Raw genomic sequence first — 25,776 nt, 5'->3', positions numbered from 1 at the left:
GGGGTAAAATTAATGTTATTAAAATGAACATCACACCAAGATTCTATGTATTCAGAGTTAGTCCAGTGTTAATCCAAAATAAGTATTTTCTTCAGATAAATGAGTTATTGAGGAAATTTATATGGGAAAACAGGCCACCTAGGATTTCATTAGCTAAATTGAGATCATCAATGGAGGATGGTGGTTTTAACTTACCAGATTTTCAAAAATATCATTGGGCTTACATTTTATCAATTACTGTACATCTGTGTGGAATGAGCATTTACCATCCAACCTTTGTGGGCTCTGTTTGAAAGTTTTAGGTATTTCCATTAACATCCTGGCAGTTGCTAGGGTCAATATAGTAGGTGGTAGAAAGGGTATTTCATTCCCAGGTTAATGGACAGCCAGACATGTTTGGGCCTTGTTGAGTCACAGACTGGATTTTGATGTTGAGGTTCATGAATATTTAACTATGGAAAAATTCTACCCTAAAAATAGGGGGTAAAATGTTCTGTTGGAAGCTGTAGGTGGAATCTGGAATACATAAATCAATTACTTACAATTAAAGATTTTTTTGAGACTTCAAGTGGAATTTTGTCTTCCTAGTTCACAACCGTGGCAATATACTCAAGTATGTTTTAACTCTCAATACAGACCAGATGCTTCGGTTGCATCTGGGAAACCCAAGGTGTTAATATACTTGATGGACTTGATGCTTGAAATTAAACCCACATCCTTTTTGCATTAAAAACTGAAGAATAATTTTAAAGCCAACATTTAGGAAATTTGTTTCTAATGGATTGAAGAATTGGAACACCCAATAACATCAATGATTGCAATTGTTAAAAATGGGCAAAATGATGAAGTTAGTTATTTTTGTGACTTTTGGAATAACAAGCTGAATGTCACACTGTGGTAAATCAATGCATGACGACATTAAACAACTGAAATTGGATTTCTGTGATATTAAAATGAAGTTAATAACATGAAAAACTTATTTTGTATACTGGCTCTCAGAGAATATTTCACAGGGGTTGGCTACCCTGCTGTTGAGAAGTAGAAACATTCAATCAGTTGAACACCCCTTGGTTCTATTGTTGTTTCACTTGGGCTGTTATCAACAGGATTGTTAACAGGACTGTCTGGATCAGTTGTGCCTATGTTCTTCTTGGCTATATCCCCAGCATTGGGAATCTATCCAAAGATCAAGAGTTGTGGATCTTTTTGAACATTGCTGTTGGCTAAAATAATTATTATTTTTCCTCTGGAAGGAAAAACCTATACCTGATTTGTCACACTGGAGTGTTGTGTTTTGTGTCACCATTTGAATCAGTCTTCTTTCTGACAAAGGGTAGAGGAAGATTTTTGAGCAATATGTCAACATATTTTAAAGCTGTTCTGTTTAAGTTAAAGCCGCCCCTTGTTTTTTACAACTGCTATACCTATTAATTTTGTGGCTGTGTAGACTCTTCAATGCTGTTGCATGCATTTGTATTTTTTTTACTAGCTTGCAAAGTAAAATTATTTTAAAAGTTAAAAGGAAGTTTGAATAAGGAGGACCTCTGAATTCCTTCAGCATATCACTTTTGGATGTTATGTATATGGAAAATCCACCACTCTTTTCTGTCAGAGAGCTGCAGCCTGGACCTTATGGGTGTGCTTTTCACACTCCTGTATTTCCCAGTGTAGCTCCTTCAGCCCTGGTACACCTGTGGACTGCAATCTGAGACAGACTGGATTCATACAACACAATACTTGTTTAACCATGGTTTATTATAGCCCATTTTTGCAGCCTCTGAAGCTAAGATCACATTACCACCTTTTTGAAAATACAATTTTTGCTTTTTGTGGGAATAAAACTAAGTGTGCTTAATCCATGTTATGCTTAATACACTTATTTTCCACTGCACACCCTTCCTGGAACCACTCATTATTATAGGGCCAAAAATGTTGCCCCTGCCCACTAATAATATCACTACCCCATTGACTACCCCCCTGTATCTCAGAACCATTTTAAAAACTGAACTGCAGCTTCTGGCTACAAAATAAGTCCTTCCCTACTGACTAAATTCATATAATATGCACAATTAAACCTAAACAAATACCACATGGCATAAGGCAATGTGTTAATCCAGACAACAAAGTCCTTCCCAGTGACCAGGTCCAAGTTTTCACTACTGGTGGGAACTGAGAACATGGGGTTGCCACTCTTGCAAAATGGCTGTCTTGGAGTGCACAACCAGTTACCTGCATCTGTTAGTTCTTCTAGACCAGGGTTCTCCAAGTGGTCAATATTGACCTCCAAGGGTTGATGGGACTATCCAAGGGGTTGATGCTGTTGTTGTTATTATTCATAATACTATTAGTTAAAGTAGTATTTATTAAATTATTTTCATATAATAAATGTTTGGGAGCCAATGAATAATCTGAAACTTTATGAAGGGGCAAATGAACTGAAGAGTTTGGGGACCCCTGTTCTAGACCCTCCTCATGCAAGACACTCCTGAAAGCCACCCATTTTTGTTTAGTAGTAAATATGGTCAATGACCAGCAAGGGCAGCCACACATCATTTTTACTTCTAAGAAAGCTTATGGATCCACAGATATGCTTAGAAATACAGATAATGCTTAGTTTGGAGTGTGCCAGACTACATTTTAAAATAAAAACATTAAATGATTCCATTCTAATAGCTTGATATAAACATGTAAAATGTTAATTGGGCCAAGAACTCTGGCAGGTGCAAAGAAAAGTATCTGTGGGCACACTGGTGTTCCTGGGTACCATGTTGGGTCCTGCAAGCCTAGGCAGTTCGTTCTTTTTAGAAAAGGAACTTTTTCCTAGAAATGCAACCTTTGTATTGTTTGTTTGTAATGAACTATCACTATACTTTTATTACTCTCACCAGAGACCACAGTAAAGCGTTAAAAGCTGTTTATTAAAATCCAGTTAGTGTTTCAAAAATCTATATAATGCTACTGTGGTATATGCAGCCCAGAAAAATGCTTTTGAGGAAACCATATGTAAATCATACATGTTTTATTTTGTTTGACAATATACTATGTCCTCTCTATTGTGCCAGAGATGTTTTGACCTGATGCACATTGATATGGCAAAAAAGGGTTAAAAATATTTCTGAAGGCAAGCCCACAAAAAAATATAAGAATATATACAGGAAAGACCTCTGTATGAAGATTTACATTATAAAGGCATGGCTGAAGTGCCTATGGAGAAATGAACCCAGCTGTGCAGCTGCTCCCCTTTTAGCTACGAAGGGTAGCTAACCTTGACTGCATGGCTTCAATGTCTTCCTCTTCATCATCTACAACAGCTGCTGTGGCCCCTTCAGGCTCCTGCTCTGGAAGGGCATCTGTAACTTTACTAGGTGCTTTGCCCAAGGCTCCTGCAGAGGTAAATCAAAGCAAGCAGCTGAGCAACAAAAAGAAACACTGAAATATTCAAGAGTCAACTTACAACCCTTCCAGTGTAGTGCAGGTTTTCAATCTAGTATTGTATACTACCAATATTCTTCACGGGGCAGGATCTGCCCCATCCTGTTAATGGGCCAGTTTCAATGAAAGCATTGTTCTCCACTGCAGGAAGTACATTTGGGGAGGTACCAGCAGCCCAAGGAAAGTCGGGCCCTCATATGTTCAGGCAAAACAACCTAGGGAACTTTAGGGGCCTCAATAGCTAAAATCATGCAGGCAGGCAGGCAGGCAAAAATCTGCCTGAACCTAATGCAAACCTCACAACCAACAGACTGTTAGAACTATCTGTTTTACTGAAAGTGGCCATTTCCCCCTTATTATATGAATACAATTTGTTGCTGGGTACAACTCAATTCTCCAGTTTTCATCTTTTGAACACAGTCTGCCATTAAGCAGCAACTCTTTCCACATGATATAGTCTTGGGAGTTGAGAATGATACTGGCACTTGAGAGGCATGTTTTCAAATTAATCAATTAATCCTAAAAACACTGCCTATGACTCTCCAAAATTAAATTTTAAAGGTATCTTGGGATGGGCCCAGCTGTCCAAATAACCAAATGGTGCAAAGATGGCAGGAGCATTTGAGCAAAGAAGCCCAGAAAAATTAAATAGTAGGGGGAAAAATGGCCACTGGCTCCCTAAAGAGGCACCTCATACCCCAACAAACAGTAGTAAAGACTGATCATGTGAGAACCAACCATTATTAAGACAAAATTATAACGGCAGAAAAGAAGAACATCTGAAAACCATGACAGAGCTAGACTGAGACTGTAAGCAAGTAGGAAACAAAGAAGTTTCACAAGGAAAATGCTTCATTGCCAAGAAAATCTAGAAAAATAACTTTGCTTGCTTAAAAATACTTAGCAACATTAAAAACCGTATGATTCATGCAGCTCAGGCTATCAAGATGAAATGAGAGTTATTTTCTATGTATCTTGCTTGTATAGGACATTGTATATAACCTCCATGTTTCAAATTGTAAAATACTTCTTTCCAGAACACCTAGTTTAGAGAAGCCTCTAGATCAGTGTTTCTCAACCGTGGCAACTTTAAGACGTGTAGACTTCAACTCCCAGAATAGGAGTTGAAGTCCACAAATCTTAAAAGTTGCCACAGTTGAGAAACACTGATCTAGGTCAGTGAGGGTGAACTTGTGACACCTGTGTCAAAGGTGACATGCCATGACGTTTTGGGTGACCCACCAGAGTTCACCAACACCCAACAACTGCCCGCCCCAGGAAGCCACAGCCGCCCCAGCCCAGTCCCAGCCACCCTAGCTAACCTTGCCATCTTCTTGCTCCCTCTTGCACAAAGCTGGTTCCTGCAGAAGCTGCTTGCAATTTGGAACAGGCTTTGTGCAAAGGGTCAATAATAATAATAATAATAATAATAATAATAATAGGTGAGCAGGGGCAGTGGAGGCAGGGCATCAGGATTCTCGGAGGTTGCAAGGGCGACTGTGGCTGGGACTGGGCTGCGGTGACTTCCTGGAGAAACCAGCTTTGTGTGAAGGGACAATAATCGTGCAAAGCCGGCTTCTCCAGGAAGCTGCCCCAGCCCAGTCCCAGCCGCAGTTGCCCTCACCACCTCCAAGACCCCTGCTGTCCTCCTCCACTGCCCCAGCTCACCAATCATCATCATCATCATCCCCTTCATGCAAAGCCAGTTCCTTGAGAAGCCGCCTGCAATTCGCATGAAGGGGCAAGCCTTGGTGCAAAGCGGTGTGAAGGAACACCTTTGAGTGAAGGTGTGTGCTTTTGCTGGCTTTGCACAAAGCTTTTCGTTATTGTTGTTCAGGGCAGTGATACGCCAGCAGTCAAGGTAGGCATTTTCTGAATTTTTGACATGCCAAGTCCAAAAAGTTCACCATCACTGATCTAGATAATGTATGATTCCCATTGTAATGGCTCAGTTCATTTAAGCTGTTGTTTTTCCTGCTGTTTTTATTTGTTGTACTGTTTTAATAAAAACGTGTTGTTTGGAATATATTTTCCTGCTTATTTTTTATTACTGAATTTACTACAGCCTATCAATAAAGTGTGAAATTTCTGCAGGGGATAAATTTATGCTAGAACATAATCTTAGGCCAAAATGAAGTTCGAGCTGGATATTTACTTTTCTAATCTAGATCTGTTTCTAATTTTAAAAAGCTAAAATCTCAGTGTTATGTAATTTTGGCAATCTCACCATCAGATTGCCAAATTTCATGAGAATTTTCACAACATTTTGGTTTTCCCACACGAGATTAGAGAAAACTCAGCATGAGAGCAAAGAAGCCTGGTGAGATTTCAGAGGAGGGGTACCCAGGCACCTCTGGCCTGAAAAGATTACTACCGCCACTACACATAATTGGCAGTCAGTGAACAGTGATGCCAGCCCCTTCCCTCACAAAACAGTTTCTGGCATCCACACAATCACCATGTATGTGAGAAATAGAATAAATTAGTGCAAATAAAAAATGACTGTAGAACAAAAATGCTAAGAGAATGATTCAAATCAACACAAGCAGAGGACATTTTAAATCATACAGGCACTAGTATTTATTTAGTTCAGCTAACAAGACCAAAAATGAGTTTTTAAATTAATCAAAGAATAGGCACAGCAAAGAAAAAAGATCTATATAGCCATTAATAAAATGTGATTCATAGTAATGCTATATGGACATATACACCCCCACTTACCAGCTGTAATTTCAAACAAAATTTTGTCAATCTCCATCTCTGCTTCCTCTTCCATTTCTTCTTGGTCTTCCATACTTTCAAAAGTGTCCTCTAGCATGTCTTCTATGATACCTGCCTAAAGAATGTGCAGAAATTAGATTATAACATTATATATGCAGTAATATAATTAGAAACTAATCCTCCCAATTAGAGCTTAAAAAGATCTAACAAATTACACCAAGCTAACTTCACCAAATCATTGGACTGGAATGTATGGCAAGGATTGCTCTGAGCTGATCTTAAATGTACAAAGGAAAGGGGCAGGTGAGACCAGGAAATCAGGAGACACACAGAAACAGAGGCCATAATCTAAATCCATTTGCATCTCTCACAGTTGGTTACATTTTAAATATCTAAATGATATATCAATTATACCTTAATGAACTTTTAATCTTACCTTCATCATTTCTTTGGACAGCTCTCTCATTGTAGCCTGAATTTCAGGGATTTTTACTAAGTTTTGCATGGCTTTCATGACTTCTGAGCTCTTTTGCAGGGAGCCAGCTACTCTCAGGACAGCTGCCAAGAGAAGGCATGGAAGGCTTTTAAATCAAGCTGAGATCAGTGGAAGACCATCTTTGGCACTGAGGTCGTTCCCGGCCACCAGTTAAAGCTTCCTATTTAATTCAGAGGGAAGTGAGGATATTCAAGATTACAAGATGCTCATCTTTTTCCTCACAGCTTAACTTTATAAAAGCCCACAAGACTTAATATAAACATTATATCTCTAGAGTTCCAGCCTTTTTCCAATTGTTCTGTCACATTTTAAATTATAAAATCAAGGTAAAATAATTACATCCCATAAAGACAATAATACACAACTGTAAAGTGCTAAACTTGGTTTATTATTTTGCCCTTTCAGTAATGTTCAAACCAACGTCATTCACAACTAATATAGTCAACCATCAATAAATGAGCAATGTTAACATTATTTACCATATCAGCAGATGACTTTTTAAGCAAGAAGTAGAATTTATAATTTCCAGAAACACTAAATGCTATTTTGCAATCTAGAATGACCACTTTTGCCAGAAAATAGTACTTTTCTTCATAAACATCAAACTTTTCAAACCCAAATTGACTCTATTTTTTGAGACTCGACTGCTTGAGGACGTTAATTAGGCTGTTCCTGAACCTCCTCTCCCACATGCCGAGTGCACTCAGGTCTCTGGTACATACCTCAGCTGAGGGCTATGAAGCACGTTGGGGGACAACAAGAATGCAGGTGGAGGAAAATCATCTCACATTTGATCAAATACTAGTAAAAGCTCATTACCGAGCCTACTTTGTGGTAGCAATGGAGATGGGAAAACATTTTGCTTTTCTTCCACCACTCATCTTCTCAGTGTCACCCAGAGGAGTTTCTCCAAGTGATTTGGGGTCTTTTGAGATCTGGCCCAGCTAGAAATGATACAGAACCCTTGGTAGCTCACATGATTGACCAAATTCATTATTACTAAGACTTCCTTAGTTTCTTGAACAACAATAGCCTAACTACAGTAATCTATACCCTGGTAACTTATCCATTAGATTACTGGAATGTGTTCTATGTTTGGCACCCTTTGAAGATGGTTTGGGAAATTCTAGTTAGCACAAAATGGATAAGAGTACTGCCTCAACAGGGCAATATAAATTCATCATACCAGATCTTTATAATCTTTACTGGCTTCCAGTACATTTCCAGGCCCAATTCAAGGTGCTGCACTTAATGCCCTTCGTGGCTTGGGGCTACAGTATTTGAAAGAATACCTCTTCCCATTATGTTCCTATGAGCAGCCTAAACTTAACTTCATGGGTCCGCTCCAAATGCTCACCCATGCTGAGGTGCAGCAAGTGGTTACCTGGGAGTGGGCCTTTTCAGTGAAACCCCCAACATTAGAATGCTCTCGCTAATGATATGCTTGGCACCATCCTTCCTGTCTTTTCAGCGATAAAGACATTTTTATCCACCCATGCATTTCAATAATGTGTTAACCTTGTTGTGACTTTTAACTTAATTGCTGTTTTTACGTTTTGTTATGTTATTGACTTTTATCTTGTAATTTTATTTTGCATTTTCTGACTATTGTATAAAATGTGTTTAATTGTTTTAACCTATTGTTTTGAATTATAAAGGTGATTTTTAATTGTAAACTGCTTCAATTTTTTTTTATGGGAAGTGATATAGAAATTTATTAAATAAATATATGCCACATTATGGACTAGAAGTCCTGTCTTTCTGATTGCTCCTCAGTCTAATTTCCCCAACTTTCCAATTTGTATAATTCCATGAGGACAAAATGCACATCCCAAATTAGCAGAAAACAAACCCCTTCTGAATTTCAGTATGACAAACCAACATTAAAACACTTTTGGAAAAATATCTTTTTAAAAGGAGAACATGGATAACTTGCAAATGGAGAAATTCTTCACTCTATAATTTTTTATTTAAAAAAATACTATTCAATTTCCTTCCTGCCCAACAGAAAGAAAGATCAGTGCTCTGAATTTATTAGTCCTTACATTGTATCAAATTATTTTCATTCTTTTCATATGGTAATCCATGATCTTTATTCTTTGTTCCTTAAATGAAGTCAAAGGCTTCTTCCAGAAGCATTATTTTATTTGATCATATTAGACAGGAGAGAGATAATACTGCAGCATCACACCACTGTATTTCAGATAGATAACTTGAGACTGAATAGTACACTTTAAGTGTGTCTGTCCCCTTTCAGAAATCCAGTTAATAACATAGAAGCAGTAAAGTGAGATCTTAAGATGCAGGACAGTACATGTGTACACAGATTAGTTGAAAGATTTCTCATTCAAAACACTGTATTATTGGGTTTTGTGAGTGCGTGCATTAAGCTGCCTATTACATTTTAATTAATGTATTTTACTAATAATTCTGTTAATGTCTATTAAGAGAGGGCCTGGTTATTGGCCAACAATAACCTTACCTAGCTGGTTCTTCATCCCCATCAAGACTGAATTCATGTGGGCTTTGGAAGCGTACAGTTTACTCACAGCCTTCCGTGAACGGATCATTTCCTTGGCCAGGACAACACAAACATCTTTTTGCCCCTTTTTTGCAGCATCTTTAACTGATCTTTTTACCTTTTCCTCTTCTCTCTGAATATCTGAATTTGAGGGAAAAAATATAAGCAGGATTTAAAAGCAATGGTTTTATTTCAGAATTTTTAAGAGGAATATTTCCTGACATCACATAAGCCTGGGAAAAACAAGTGAGATTTTTTGTCAGCAAGATCTACCATTAAGTTGAGCATCCTTTCCTCCATGTGTTCTTCCCCCTCCCCAATCGTCCTCTTCAATCTTCTAAGTATATGAAGTGGAATTTTAGTAGCAATGCTTGTTAGCATAGCTAGCAATGTAGAGATATATTCCCTCTTTTCTCCAAGAGCTCAAGATAGCTTACATGGGAATTTCTCTTTATTTTATCCTCATAATAATAAACCTGTGAAGTACTTGGGCTGAAATAGAATGACTTTATATAGCTAAAGGTAGGCTTGAAACTGGGTCTCCCAAGTCCTAGTCCAATCTTAACCACCATCCCTCACTGACTCTTAGATCTTACTGTCCAGCTGTAAAGTCTAATCCTGAATTTTTCCAGAAATATTTTCCAAGAATATGTTGACACATATTTCAACTTATTTTGGAAGAATTTATTGGCCACCAATATCTAATATACTGTATGTTTTGAAGAATCTAATAAGGGGTACAGTCAGGGCTACTTAGGAATTTACCTGAATCACTTGAGTGCAGGTTGGGTTCCAGGCTGCACTGGAATCAGGGAAGAATATGAAAAAATGCAGCTGTGAAAAATAATTTAACTGCTCTAGGACCCAAACATGTGGAAGCTGAACTCACAACAAACAACCTAAAGTTAGCTACTTATGGCAGAACTGTGAGCAAAAATTTTATAACACTAATCAAATTAGAAATAGTTTATTAACTCAATTTTCATTCTTTCAGAGAAAAAGTGTGGGAATACAGACCTCTAATTTGCCTGTCGATCACCCTCATTTCTTTCCGTATTTTCAGTGACCACTCATTGACCTGAAGAAGATATAAATATCAGAAATAAATTTAAGAGATTGAGCTCAAAATTAATGAAACTTGACATGTCGTTTAGGGGACCTTTTCCAGTCAAGCAACCATCACCAACCTTGGCCTTTCCCAATGTTTTATTTCAATCATTCCAGGGATGATGGGAATTACAGGGCAAAAGTCTGGAGGGAGATGACTTTAGAGAAGGCCACAATAAAGCTTTTTCTCCCCAGACAAGACTACTGTGATGATATCCAGCAACAGTCTCTGTGGGATCTAATTTTGGCTCTGAGGTCACAAATACTGAAAGGTTGTTGTCTGAGATATCTACATCCTGTTTTGATATTGCAAGTACTTTCAAACAGAGTAAGAAAGGGATGCATATTCGCATAAATAACCATACAATTTTGAAATGGAGCTCTCTGTGTGTGTAGCTTAGTCATTTGCATCTGCTTATCAGATTAGAAGGATTATGCTTTACACATCTATTCCAAGAATATATGAGGCAGAATAATAATTTGGGGCATCACACTAAGTCAAAATTTGCTGGATTCCATAAACCACAATAAACCAAAATCAGCCATATTACAGCATAGAGTGTTGTATGGGCCTAGCTCTGCACATAATCACTAGTCTGAACCACCTTACCAAACAGGGGATACGAGTCATATCTTACGCTCCCGACCTGCAGAAGCATACGGAAGTGAGAAGTTTATTTTCAGTAAATTATGTGAACAATCCCGCTTCCAAGTTGTTCTTTAATAAGCACACAAGAGCTACGCCGTGGGAGGGTGTACACCGACAGTCGCCCCTTCCTGTCCAACTTCACTAAGGCTCACGCGGGGAAATGACTTGACTGCCCTTATTCAGAAGGGCGCCGCTCTCTGCTTCGCACAACTGAAACAGGCGACGCGTCGGTCTTGAATCGCCCGGCAGCGGCAATCACAACCAGACAGATCCCCTCGCCTGGTCTGGTTGCCCACCCTCCAGATTCTGGCCCATCCACTCCCGCCCTTGGTCCCCTGAGCCTCTCTCCCAACGACCATTACCAGTTCTTTGGGCGGCTTTTCTGGGGTCTTCCCAAACAAGCCCATCTCCCTCCAACAGTCCTAACTCGACTCTTCCTGCTTCCGGTCCCGGCAGCTCTTTCTCCCGGGGAACCAGGAAGTCGAGTAAACCATAGAGAGAGGAAAGTGTAGACCGATGGTCCCCGATAGCGATGCTTCGGTCCTCAAATACAGATAGAAAACTAGGAGAAAGACGGGTTTTAATTTTAGCAATAACAGGATAGCCCCCTTCTGGAAAAAAAGCGGGAGTAAGACAAATGTTTTGCTCAGAGAAAACCCTTGTTAGTCTTCCAAACTGCAAAAATTGCCGTGAATATTGAAATTTATACTGTATCCACATTGCTGTATGGGGTAAACGTGTGAAAATGTATCAAGCTCATTTTGGATAGCTTTTCAGCGGCATTGTGCTCATGTTCCACTTACCTGCAATAAGCATGACTACTCAATTCAGTTAACTCAGTTTTTGAGTACACGTGGCACACTGAACCATAAACTACACGGACGTGCTAAGTTATATTGGTTGGCCAGGCGGTGGTTCAGAGTGTGGTACGAACATAGCCAATGAGATGAGATAATGCTGCAGTTTAAGGGGAAGGATTTAGGCTGGCTGGGGTTTCAGTTCTTAAGAAATCCTAACAACGACCGGTAGACGGCAGCAAAAAAGTTCTTCCGTAGCTCGTTGTTGCTATCTGTTGATCATTTGGAGCTTTGCAAGCCAGGTCTGATAACACTGATTTTTTGTTTTGTTGTTTATTCGTTTAGTCGCTTCCGACTCTTCGTGACTTCATGGACCAGCCCACGCCAGAGCTTCCTGTCAGTCGTCAACACCCCCAGCTCCCCCAGGGACGAGTCCGTCACCTCTAGAATATCATCCATCCACCTTGCCCTTGGTCGGCCCCTCTTCCTTGGTACCTCAGAGTGCAGATAATCGTGATTGGGTTCACTAAACATAGTGAGGCATAATGGGCTCTGGGCTGTTCCTCATGGCTCTCTTACATGCAAATCCTTGAGCTTGCAGAAAACTAAAATTGGGTAAAATTGGTTGCCACACAATGGTGCCAAATGGTGGTGTCATGTATGCACATATAAAACTTTTCTTTGATAAATGCACCCCCTCCCCAATCAAATAAGTCAGTGGCCAAAATCCATGGCCAAAAATGTGTCAGGATAAGAAAAAACATTCAACATAAGTGTATTTCAGTTTGGTGTAGTGGTTAAGGCATCAGGCTAGAAACCGGGAGGCCATGAGTTCCAGTGAGTCCTTGGGCCAGTCACTCTCTCTCAGCCCTAGGAAGGAGGCAATGGCAAACCATTTCTGAAAAAGCTTACCAAGAAAACTGTAGGGACTTGTCCAGGCAGTCTCCAAGAATCTGACAGGATTGAACCGATTAAAAAAAAAAACTCAGGTATGGGCTGGGGACTAGATGAAGGCAGCGCTATGGCTTAGCATCTTATGTGAGCCGGTGAATTATGTTTTTTTTCCAGTAAACCATGACGAAGTATGTTATGAGAACATTAGCTATATATAATGGTATCCAAGCTCACTCAGGACAAATCCAGCATTCAGTTTTGTAGCCTCATGCTCCCTCAACCTGTATGGTAACTTAAAAAAAAATAAATTAACCCAAATATATTTACAAGAAATAAGGTCTGAATGGGCAATGTAAAAACAATCATTTTAAAATAAAATTGATACCAAAAACAATAGGAAGTGTTAGAGATATACTACAGCAATAATGAAGAATTGTATTTTTATTAATTTTTTCAAGTAATTTTATTAAAGATTATAATTACAATAGTAAAAACTAATACAAACTAAAAAAGAAAAATAGAAGTAGTAAAAGGTGCAAAGGGAAAAGAAAAACAATAGAAAAGACCTAAAGAATAGAAAGAAAAAAAGAAAAGAAAGAAAAATAAGAATATAGTACAGAAAAGGAAAATAAATATATAAAGAAGTGATACCCAACCTTCATCACAACAAGTATAAACAATTTTAGTAACTTTTCACCTTCTCTTAAATTACAACAAATGATCTCTTCTTCATATCCCATCTTTTATCTATAAACAATTCCATAAAGCCTCATCATTTTAGTCCTGGTGTCAGCAAAAGTCCATTAAGGGTTACCAAAAATACCAACGTATCTATTTTAACCTTGATCAAATAAACCAACTTTACATTCCTTCTTTTACATTTAGAAGTCTTGATCTTTAGTCCATTCAAATAATGTCACAGAACTTGATTTCATTTCTTCTTTGTCCCTTCTCATGAGATTCTTCAAAGCTTTAACAAGTCTCTTTTGTAATATAAAAATTATCCAGGTCACTCTCTTGGTTTATTCTTTGTATGCCCCTTTTAATTATTAAAACTTCAGGCAGTTTATTTTGTATGTCCAGTGTAACATCTTTTTCCACGTCGTTCTTGTAGCCTGTCATTTGTTAATTCACTTTCAACTCAGTCTCTGTCTTGTCAGGTAAAACTTGTTCCTCTTCCATAACATCTTTTAGACACAGTCTATCCATAGAAGCAGATGTCACTGTTGATATTAATATCAACTTCTGACTCCATTTTTTCAAAGGTATCCTTCAGTATTTCGTGTTAGAATATTTTGTGCCATTCTGTAACTATTAGTCAAGTTTATGTGTTCTTCTCCTTTAATTGTAATCTTTAGTTCCCTCTAGTGTCCAATTCTTTAAGTCTTAAGTTTTTAAAAAAAAATAAAAACAAAAGCATTTTCCCATGGGAAGGATTCTTTATAACTAATTCTAAAATCTTATTTCAAATTTATCTGGACCCTTAGTCTATTTGTAGCTTTCTAAAATCAAAGTGTTGATCAACCTTTTGCTGTTTATTTTAAAAAAATTAAATTCTTAAGCTTATAGTTAAAATTTTCTTTCATTAAGGATTGAAGGCAGACTCACCAGTGTTTTTCAGACTTGTCATTCCAATGGTTTCTAATAGCTGAAAAGTAGTTAACAAGGAATTTCCAAAAGTGATTTAAAAAGGAAGTATGTGAACTTAGTGTCCTTTTAAAGGTGCTGACTGTGGTTTGAGCAAGGCGGCTATTCCCTTGTCTCCTAGTGCTCAAAACCCTCCAGAGACCTCTGTCGTATGGTCTCCTCATGAGAAGCAACTGTCTGGAGTACTTGTCAGCAATCTCTGGTCCTCTCCTTTACCTGGAGAGGTTCAGAGAGCCAGTCTACTTGTCAGCTCTTCATTCTTCGCTGTGGTTGTTGGCTTGCTTTTTGCAGAGCCATCTTCAGTCCACCATTTCTCCCTCTTGACGTCTGTATTTTTATTCTTTACCACCCAGATGCCATATGGAACAGGGCAGAGCTGTCTGGACCACCAGATTCCCATCCAATCAAATTGACCACACTCAACTGTGAAGTACTAGAGGGCATTGATCCAGCATAAACCAAAATTTCTGGTAGAACAAGTTATATATGGTGGTGATTTTGTCTTCAGATGGCACAGTAAACCACACAAATCTTGGTTAAAATGCATAAGGCAATGAAAACACAGCTTTTCAGCTTAGTATGTTTTGCATCTGCAGCCAGTAACTCAGTTTTCATTGATTTCCAACATGTTATATTCAAAATGACCTCCAAAAGGTCAGACACGACTTGGTGCTTGCACAGGGGACCTTTCACCTTTTTTCAATATTCAAAATGAGCTATACTACAGTGATGTCACAAAACACTTTCTTCTAGCCATTGCACCTTGCAACCTGAATCTGTACTGTAGTTTGCACTAATTGGAACATTTTGAAAGAGTTCAGAAACACCTCAGTTTTAAACCTTTGCAATCCCACAATAGTAACAATATTAGAAGATGAGTAATTTTTTCCCCACTTCTCCCTTATTTATTTTGCAGTGTTGCACCTCTGCATAACTTAAGGGCAGTTAATTTTTCCACTGGAAGGTGGTCTTGTCTTACTCTGCCTCCTTGTTCCTCTGCTTTCCTATTATTTCACAAGTCTTTCAAAAGGAAACGTGGCTTGTTAGCATTAGCTATGTTGGGCGCCTTGAGTTATTTATAAAAATAATAAAGACGGGATAGAAAATAAGTAAATGAATTTATTCATTCAATAATCCACGCTTAAGCAAACTATGGCCTCAGTCTGTGAACCCAGTATTTCTTTCCATGATAAAAAATCTCTTGTGATCAGTCTCTTTGCTTTAAATTTAAACTAACTTTAAAGTCTTGTTTTGTTGATTTTCAACTATAAGAATAAAACCAGCCAGGTATGAACAATAAAACACAAACATAAAATACAAATGTCAGCACAGGGATAAAGCTTTCATCTGGCAGGCAATATGTGTCAAGTCTGATGCCAGGTGATCCTGCTGGGGAAGAAAATGCCAGAAATGAGACATATAGGTGAATTCTGAACAACCACTTAATTTCTATCAATTATGGCAAGAGATTTGCTTATCTGACTCTCCATTTTTCAGGAGTTAACTTACGGTAAAAGATTAAATAAAAATGGTTGAACAAGCTTTATTTGATATACATAAAGTACCATGAGATGAACATGACACTTTAAAGAATAATATAAGGAAGAGAGACAGATTTGGAAATGGCTAGTAGACTGAAGGTTTTGTCTGAGAAGTGGAGTTCCATTTTTTATTTTTATTTTGCAGAAAGGATAGTATATAAACAGCAATTTTTCAAATGGAGAGAGAAAAAATACAGGCACAAAAATGTTAAAAATGATTAATATTACAACTTACTACTTTTTTAAAATAATTTATTTTCATGAATTTGTTTTTAAAGGTATACTCACAAACAATACATTATTCAACAGAGGTGTGCTGAACAAACTCTAAAAGAAACATTAAAACAATTATTTTTGTTAAAATTTCCATGTTCACCCAAATCCTATTATGTTAAACATTTGCAGAAGTATACTTTTGTTGACAAACATCTGATTTTTTTGTGCTTGCAGAGAATGCAAACAAAAAAACAAATATTAATTTAAATTTCCAAATGTGGTAAAGGAAAGCTGTAATTGTACAAAGACATATTCATTATTTCAACATACAAGGCAACCAAATGATTCTGTCATCAACATTAGCATCATGTTTATTTTACTTCACTGCACTAACGTTTAAACTAAAACTTCAAACCACACGGTCTGTTTGTGACTAACATTTAAATGGCAAGCAGTAAATATGTAAGAAGATTACAAAGGACATTATTAATATACAGTTAAGACAGGCTGTGATTTGATAAAAGCTGATGGTGTACATATGGCTTCTTTTTCTTGTAAGATGCCCATCTACAGACAGGGCAGCAATGTCGCCCCCCTACTAGCCACATCACAATGCAATTCTGGTGAAAGACATGGCCACACGGTAAGCCCATTAACAGACACCCATTTATGAAATTCTCTAGACATACAACACATTCGGTACAGTGCAACATGCTAGCAGGCCAAGCTGACCAATCAGGCTCCAAGTCTTCTCCAGTGCTGTTTGATCCATATGACTTGGCTTTGGCACATGAACAGGTCTCAGCACTGCAGCAAACTTCTCCTTCACAAGGATTTAGAAGGGTTCTTCGCTCATCCTCAAATAACTCTTTATTTGGAACATCTTTGCATTCACTATCTGAGTCATTTTCACTTTGGGAGAGTTCCATCATTTCCTCTTCTGAATGTCCATCAAAACTTTTAAATCGCCACATAGGTAAGTTTTTGATATAATCAGTTGGTATCAGAGGGTGAAGCCACAAATCAGGGAAAGCTAAGCGATCAAGAAAGAGATCTGGGTCTTCATCCCAATCAGATTCAAAGGGGAAATGCTGAAAGGATGTGATTGGATGGAATAGATAACTAGTATACCAGTCCCAAAGGCTTGACAGCCACTCTAAGTTATTGGCATTTACTTCATCACTGTTATTATGTCGTCTTTTTTTCTCAAAATAATCAATCAATAAACCATGTCCCAGATAAGTGCTGAGAAACAAGGCAGGGTGTGATGAGTAGAACATCCAGTCAGCTCTTACCCATGAAGCGAGGGTCGTTGTATTAGAATAACGGAACAGTTTTAAACTATATTCGTAGAAACTATCTAAATAAGGTAATTGCAAAAACCCCAGAACTGGGAGCCAAGAAATGATTAAGAGAGAATTATATGTCCCTAAAGTGCTTATAAGAACAACGAAGCGCTTTATAGTAGCACCTTGGGTGATAAATAAGTCCATCCAAGCCATCAAATTAACTAAGACTAAACTTAAGACAAATAAATCATTAACTTCAGGTTGTAAGGAGCGCAAGAAGGAGTCCATAGCGTGAAGGGATATAAATTCACCAGTATTATTCCCATATCTGTAAATACCTTCAGGAGTTCTAAGGATGTAAGATGGGGTCTTATGAATGCCCATTTCTGTGATGTGACTCTTGTTGTCCCAGTTTTCTACATTCACAAAAATAAACTCAACTCTGCCAGTAAATTTTACACTTAGCGCAGAGAAGAAAGCTGGAGGCTGGTCTAATGTAGCAAACAAGTATATTTTCACCCTGTACTGGTAACTTTTATTCCATTCTTCTTTCAAGTGCTCTGATTTGAAGATTGTTTTGATTCGAGAAGCAGCATGGGCTGTGATCCATTTGAAAATATGCTCCGTTTCAATTTTACGTCCACTATATTCTTTAAGCATCACTTTCCCTTTGGATGTACTTGTTTGTGGAACTGACATAATTAACGTAGACCTTACCCAACCTCTTCTTCTGCAGTATCTACAAAGAAAACATTCAGTTAAACTAAACAGTACTTTAAAAAATGCTGCCGCACTCCTTATAGACTAATGGTAGTGAATAATCTAGATCAGTGTTTCTCAACCTTGGCAACTTTAAGATGTGTGGACTTCAACTTCCAGAATTCCCCAGCCAACATGGGATTCCGGGAGTTGAAGTCCACACATTTATTTTTATTTTTAAATTTTTATTTATTTTCTATCCTGCCTTTATTATTTTTATAAATAACTCAATGTGGCGAACATTTTTTTTTAAATTCAATTTGTCCCTGCCCATCTCCTCCCATCAGGGGAACATACCTAATACTCCTTCCTCCTCCTATTTTCCCCACAACAACCCTGTGAGGTGGGTTGGGCCGAGAGAGAGTGATTGGCCCAAGGTCACCCAGCTGGCTTACGTGCCTAAGGCGGGACTAGAACTCCCGGTCTCCCAGTTTCTAGCCTGTTGCCTTAACCACTAGACCAAACTGGCACTCATCTTAAAGTTGCCAAGGTTGAGAAACACTGATCTAGATTAATCTGTAGATTTAACATGTCTAATACTGTATAAGCAGCCCCCCATTAGTAGTCATTTCAACAAAACTAGAGAAAACCGCACAAAAGTTCTGATCTCAGAATTCCTGAATTCACTTGATTTGAGTAGTGAGTCGTTCTGCTATGAAATGGGAAGGAGTAGAACTGTCGTCCATGGCAGCTTGGCAAATGCCTATTTTCAAAAACAAAGTTATTTTATTAGAGGTGCTTTAAAAATGAAATATATCACAAGTTCAGAAACCAAGTTCTGGTTCTGAAAACAGGTTCTTGCCAGCTTTCTATTTCATATTAGTTTTTAAGGCATGAAAGGACAACCTGGGCTGCACTTTGGGGCATGACCTGTGGCACAGTGATGGAGCTGCAGCAAAGTCGAGGTAGCTTTGGAGGATGGCATTGAAAGAAACGATTACTAGGAAAGGTGGATTGGTTAAACTGTGGTTCAAAATATTATTGGGAATAGCGTGGTTGAATACAGTAAAGCAGATCTGAAAATGGCTTGGAGATAAAAAAAAAAGAGATGGCAAGAGAAGTAACAGTAGAAGAGATGGCAACAAGGATTTAGAAGAGGATAACATTAAGACAATATTGCAGGGAGCTGACAAAGACAACAGGAGTGGAAGAGAAGAGGAAAGGAAAGGTGCACAGTGAGAGAGAGGGACACTGGAAGATATGGTTTCAGTGAAGTGTAGTGCCATTTAAGGATGCAGCAAAGTAACTAATGGAGGAAGGGAAGGAAGCAGAAGGCATCAAAGCCAAGAGACAGATTTTTGAATGAAGAAAGGATACTTTGGTAAACAGACTCCTGAAAAGAAACTGAAGGTGAATATAATCAATCAGCTCCTGAGCTACTCAGTTGTAGAAGAGTATGAATAGAGACACTGAAGGAATGGTATGAGCCATGACTGGGATGAGAGCAGCTTTTTGGAAGAGCACAGAAAATATGTTATGCATTGGAAGAAGCATGAATTGCAGGTGAAATTGTACCCTCAAAGCTTTTCAGGGGAGAATGCATTAAAGAGAGTGGATCGGCTGAACAAAGAAGGCTGAGTGTGGGAATGATGGTCTATGAGCAGTGATGAAGTAGTGTTTATTTTTTTATAAGAGTTGATTAAAGCTGAACTGAATTAGCGGCATGCTGATAGATGATCTGCTTTTTGCAATTCAGAATTGGCATTGATAATATAAACTATTTTTCCTCCAACTGAAAAATAACTCTTCCCCTCTCTGAGACCATTCCAAAATCTAGAAACTCTGCATATTTCCACCAATAGCATAAAGAGATAACAAGGATCCCTGTCATCCCTTCCTGCTATTTTGGATTTCTTCCACAATCTCTTGGAAGCTCATGCCTTTAATCCTGGCACCTCTTCATGATGTCTGGAATCCACAGATGATTATGCCAGGAACAATCCTTACTAAGGATTTTGCTGTGGAAAAATTCAGAATCCTTGTTGAGAGCCAAGTTGCTCAGTCAATATTTTGAACCACAGAATAGTTTCAAAGATAAATGGTACGTTGCTTGATTCATATGCAAATGAATATTGCAACCTGGAGAAATTTATTTTCCAAAATCTTACAATTGTAAATGTAAAGTGTGGATGTCTATTACTTATCACCAAACAGTCTTTCCCCCACTAATTTTTCTTCTAGCTGGGCTACAGCATTTCAGAGAACATACCTGGGGTCACTGGAGCAATTAAAAGTGCCTGTACGTATACCAAACCTTGAAACTTTCTTCACCATTTTCTCCCAATGGACTTTTCCCATTAAAGGGCTCCTATCATTTGCTATGACCTATTTAAAAAAAAGAAAAGAACATTTAAATATACAGGTAGTTCTCACTTAATGACCATTTGTTTAACGACAGTTTGGACTTACGATGGCACTGAAAAACCAACTTACAACCAGTCCTCACACTTACAACCATCACAGTGTCCCCACTGTCATGTGATCGCAATTCAGGTGCTTGGCAACTGTTCATGTTTACCACCATTACAGCATCCCACAGTCATGTGATCATCATTTTCGACCTTCCCAGCCAGCTTCCAGCAAGCAAAATCAATGGGAAACCATGTGATTTGCTTAACAACCACGTGGTTTGCTTAACGACGATGTGATTCACTTAACAGCCACAGTGATTTGTTTAACAACTGCCACAAAAAGTTTGTAAAATTGGGTCGGATCTGCTTAACAATCGCATCGCTTAGCGACCGAAATTCCAGTCCCAATTGTAGTTGTTAAAAGCAAGGACTACCTGTACAGTATAACAGGTCAAAGATTCTGCATATCTTGCAATACTCTGGCTTAAATAAGATTTTTGTTATGCATTTTTGATCAATTCAGTTCCACTCTTCAACTAAACTGTTTACCAAAATTAAGTTCATATTGGTAAGAAACCTGAATTTCATCAGTTCTGTTCCTCATATACACCTATATAGTTAATATATATGACTGAATTTTGGGGGTGAATGGAAGGTTTTTTTAAATTATAAATTAAATTATAAAATAGTGAAATACAAAAAAGTCTACATCACTAAAAAAGGATGAAGAATTATACTCTGAAGAAAAAAACCTAAGTATATTATAGTGATTAAGATAAACCAAACATAATAACCCCCCCAATGAACAGCAGAAAAGATCCAAATAACTATAAATACTGTAGCTATATAAAATAACTTCAATTATCATGTTTGTCATTAAATCTAGACCACATAACAACATACTGTGTCATCCTCTCATTTTTAGAACACAAGAGACTTTTAAAAAACTGATGACAAACTCATATTCTGGATCCATTCCTAAAAATTGAGAGAGTACCTTTCCTTTTTTAAAAAAAAAAACTTTATTAAATTTTCAACATAAAGATAAAACACAATCAGATAGGAAAAAATTAAAGAGAGACTAAAGAAAAAAGAGACAAGCTAAAAAGGAGAATTTAAGTTAAAAACAAGAGAAGAATTAGAAATGGAGGGTTATACTTGTCATTGGTTTACTTACGCACAATTGACAGAACGATTTAATTTGGATAAGATTTATAATTTTGTGAATGAAAAAACCAGTTTGAAGTGGATTATGTACTACCGATGAGCATGTTATTGCTATGATGTATAAACTGTTATTGCAAATGAACTTGGAGGACGAATATGTTAAAGATTCTATGATTAAATGGCCAAAGAATTTTGGATATAATATCATGCTTGATCAATGGGAGAATTTTCAAAGGTTTGAAATTTACACTGAATTACAATTTGAAAGAGAATTTTTATAAGATGATGTATCGTTGGTATTTAAGCCTTGATAAATTGTTGAAGATGTATAAAGGAGTATCAAATGTATGTTGGAAATGTTCCCAAGGAGAAGGCACTTTTTATCATTTATGGTGGACTTGTAAGAAAGCTAAGAAATATTGGGAACAAATATGTATTACAATTCAAAAGGTTCTTAAGATAAATGTACAAGTGAAACCAGAAGTTCTTCTTTTAGGTTTGATGGACAAACAGCTTGAAACAAAATTTGGGACCTCTTGAGAAGACAGCATAAGCTGAGAAGATAACATAAGCTTTGGAAGACAGCGTTCAGAAGGGAGCCACATGGAGAGGAAACGTTTGCCAGAGAAGCTGGGGCTGGCAGCGAGGCGCTTCCGCTTTTCCCGTGGCGGCTGAGTGAAAAAGTCCAAAGGTCAGTGCGGGAAACTGGGAGAGGAGGCAGCTGGATGAACGAATGCAGGCTGGGGAGGGTGGAGCTTGCTCTGGTAGGTGGGATTGGCTGGATCTTTGCGCAGGTGGGCTAATAAGCCCTGAATTTTCCTGCAATTAGCTTCAGTGGATAACCTTGAGTTCCAACACTGTGTGAGAGAGAAAAACTCTTATGCCCTTGTCTAACTCTATCTTGCTCTCAATACATGGGACCTTTATAACAGTATATCCAGAGTGTAGCCCTTGAGCAGTCCTTTTACAATACCAAAAATGCCTCAAGATTATACCCCTGAAACCTGGCAGCCAGATCGTCAAATTTCAGTTATACCACTTTTTATTTCTTTAAAAACATACATGTGGCAAGACTGCAAAATCATTCACCCCTTAAAACTGCCAAAGTCCATTTATTTTGGCAGATACTCAAAAACTCAGAATTAGCAATAACATCATTGTAAAGAATACCAAAAAGCTATACTACTGTCATGAGTAAGGATGGCAAGCAGGGGGCTCCCATCCAGACTGTTAAGCGCATGCGTAGCACTGAGGAATTGGTCAGCCATTCAAAGAGAGACAGATCGGGACCGCCTTAACCCTTGGGGGTTATATGTCTGGGTTTTTCCCACGCTTCTTCAGTTTGTTAGGATTCCTGTTAAGTACTAGCAATAAATATTAGAGACCAGTTCCTTGTCTCAGTGTGTTTCCTGGTTGTTAGGACAACTACTGTATATATTGCAGCCTTGGGCTCAGCTTATCCAGATATCCAGTATGAGATATAAGCGAGAACAACAAACCCCATAAACAATAAACTCACGTCAGCAACAGCGGCATACAGTGGAATACAAAGAGGCAGTTCAAATGTAACATTGGCACAAGCCACATCCTAGGCTTCCATGTTTTTCCCTTCCCTTTCCAATCTGCATACAAAAGGAAGAGACTGAAAGCTCCCACTGAAGCTGAAGGTATACTCAGAGGAAATATACATAGAACATCAAATGGTATCTTATAATCTGATTTGTTTGTTAATTAGAATTCAAATAATCATAGCCTCCAAGCTTTAGATGTTTAAAATGGGGAGAAACTGCCAGCCTATGGCTGGCTCCTCACCAGCCACCATCTCTCTCCCCCTGGCGCTTCTATTCCCCAGGCATCCTGGGGAGAATAGAACCTGCCCAGCACAAAACCAAGAGAGCTGCTGCTAGTGGAGGACCAAATCTTCGGGTGAAGTTGTACGTGTCTGAGAGAGAGTGCTGTGTGTGGGTTAGCAAAGAGGGGGGAGGGAGGGGGGAAGAATGGCATGCACGTGAGAGAAGGAAAACCATGTGGTGAACATGCAAACACGAACAGATGAAAGCATGAGGGAGAAGTCTGCCAAACGAAAATGAAGAATATATATCACAATAGGACACAACCAAACAGATGGTCAAAAACTGCAACATTCATGGGTTATAAAAGAAACATGTCTTTGGAAGAGAAAGATGCATAGCTTCTAGGAGACTACTACACAATTTATTTTATAAAAAGAAATATTAAATATTATTTGTCTTTTTCTGCCCCGCTTCTAAGGGATACCTAGGGTGCCAATTGACAGTATAGCTGTCCTAACAGCCAGGAACCACGCTGAGACAAGGAATAGGTCTCTAGTGTTTTATTACTGCTACATTAGACAGAAAATCCTAACAAACGGAAGAAGCGTGAGAAAAACCCATACAGATAAACCCCAAAGCCAAGGCGGGTCTGATCTGTGTCTCTTTGAATGGCTGCTTAACTCCTCAGTACTACGCATGCGTTTTCCCCCCTGGATAGGGGCCCCCTCCTGCTCGCCATCAGTGCTCATGACAATAGCTGACTGTCATTATCTGAATGAAGCACAGCATTTTACTTTGACCATTTGCACTGAGTGAAGTTTTCCAAAAGAAACCCATTATTTGTAAGTGGCAACCCCCCTTTGCCATAAGCTATTTGTATACAATTGGTGTGTGTGTGTGTTGCTATAAATGACTACATCGTTCTTGTTGCACAATGTTAAATAGTGAAGCTTTTTTGGGTTTTCACCCAAATTACTTGAAGCTTTAAACTTAAAAAAAGATTATTGCCTTTATGATGTTGATAATGTGGATGTCAGTAATAGCTTAACTTCTAAATTATTCTGATGGCAAGGAATTACATACTGAAAGATCTTACACAAATTATAATCAGTTAGGCATCTGAGCAGACCAATTTCCTTTTTTTTTTTGGTAGGGGAAGTTGCCATCATTTCAAAACTACTCCCAGCTAAATCCTCTTCCATCCTCTCTAAGCTCAACTGACATCAACACTTAATAAGTCTTGTGATTTTCCCTTTTAATTACTGATTTACCACCAGCTATATTTTATATGCTCTTAAACTGATCTGATCACTTTTTAAAGCTAATTGGTGCCCACAACTGTACAGACTAACTATATGCCATATCAAATACTTCCTTTTGTCTGTGGTGAATCTTCTACAACTTTTCTTCATTGGATGACTCAGGTTCTGGCCTTATGAAATAGGCTACACATTTTTCTACTATGTTTCTATAAAGCTCGATGTTCCCTCTTATTCATTATTTTCCACAATTAAAACACCTCTGATGTTTTAACCTTTTCCATAGGAGGATTAATCAGCCTCAAATTCTAGTCATTCTTCTCTGCACTTTTTTAAGCAATTAATTTTTTAAGATATAGTTACTGGAACTGCACACAGTATTTCAGTTGTGACTGATGTTTTTCTTGAGCCATCTATCCAACCCCAAGATCCTCTTTTCTTGGTCAAGACATTTTTATCCTACACAAAACATTCTATGAACTTGCTTTTTTATTCTATTTGTTATGAAATATTAAATTACCTTTAATGTCAATACTATTATTTTAAAATTTAACTATCCATAAATATCACTATGGTATAGTTTGTAGAAAAACTGGATTATATAAATGACCAGACAAGACTAGTTATATGTGTGCATTCACACACATGAGGACAGCTAGGATCTGCTTTTGAAGCAGTTACATAAATCTTGCAAAGGATGATCAGCTTTAATACTTTGAAGAGAGGTGTTAATTCATCTTATTAAGTCCGTTTTTCAAATGCTTTGTACAGTCTTAATACATATAACTTAGAGGATGAACATTTATGGTATTTTCAAGTTAAAAGCAAAACACGCCTTCTTCTATACGGAAATTGACTGACAATCATGAAGAATTGCCATTGTCATTAATATTATCAGCACATGTAATATATTTTGGGGTTTGGATGGGGAACAACAGGCTTCAGCTCAACCCTGGCAAAACTGAGTGGCTTTGGGGCCACCTGGATCTGGGAATTTGCTGTCTTCAGTTCTGGATAGTGTGGCACTGCCTCAGACAGACCCAGTGCGCAATCTGGGAATCCTTCTGGACTCACAACTCCTGCTCGATGAGTTGTGGCTAGGACGGCCTTTGTGCAACTTCAGATTGTGTGCCAGTT

The 25,776-nt window shown here is 38.1% G+C and overlaps 1 protein-coding gene across 4 annotated transcripts in view; it reads right to left on the bottom strand.

Annotated features, from left to right (window-relative positions):
• Nucleotides 1–2,897: 2,897 nt before the first annotated feature.
• The window catches only part of LOC134495175 (charged multivesicular body protein 3), a 34,393-nt gene continuing 11,514 nt past the window's right edge, over nucleotides 2,898–25,776 (bottom strand). For 2 of the 4 annotated variants that reach the window (XM_063300401.1, XM_063300400.1), the window contains exons 4-5: nucleotides 20,279–20,394; nucleotides 16,041–18,049 (exon numbers count right to left, since the gene is read on the bottom strand). In XM_063300401.1, coding sequence (XP_063156471.1) covers nucleotides 16,519–18,049; nucleotides 20,279–20,394 — 1,647 coding nt within the window. In that variant the 3' untranslated portion in view covers nucleotides 16,041–16,518. Of the gene's footprint in view, nucleotides 3,384–6,153; nucleotides 6,269–6,589; nucleotides 6,712–9,131; nucleotides 9,312–10,187; nucleotides 10,249–11,288; nucleotides 11,390–16,040; nucleotides 18,050–20,278; nucleotides 20,395–25,776 lie in introns of those variants that run through there. The other 2 variants (XM_063300402.1, XM_063300403.1) reach the window with 2 other exon arrangements.

The sequence above is a fragment of the Candoia aspera genome, chromosome 4 (assembly GCF_035149785.1).
Source record: "Candoia aspera isolate rCanAsp1 chromosome 4, rCanAsp1.hap2, whole genome shotgun sequence".
Lineage (NCBI taxonomy): Eukaryota > Metazoa > Chordata > Lepidosauria > Squamata > Boidae > Candoia > Candoia aspera.
This window is presented reverse-complemented; position numbering and strand designations above follow the sequence as displayed.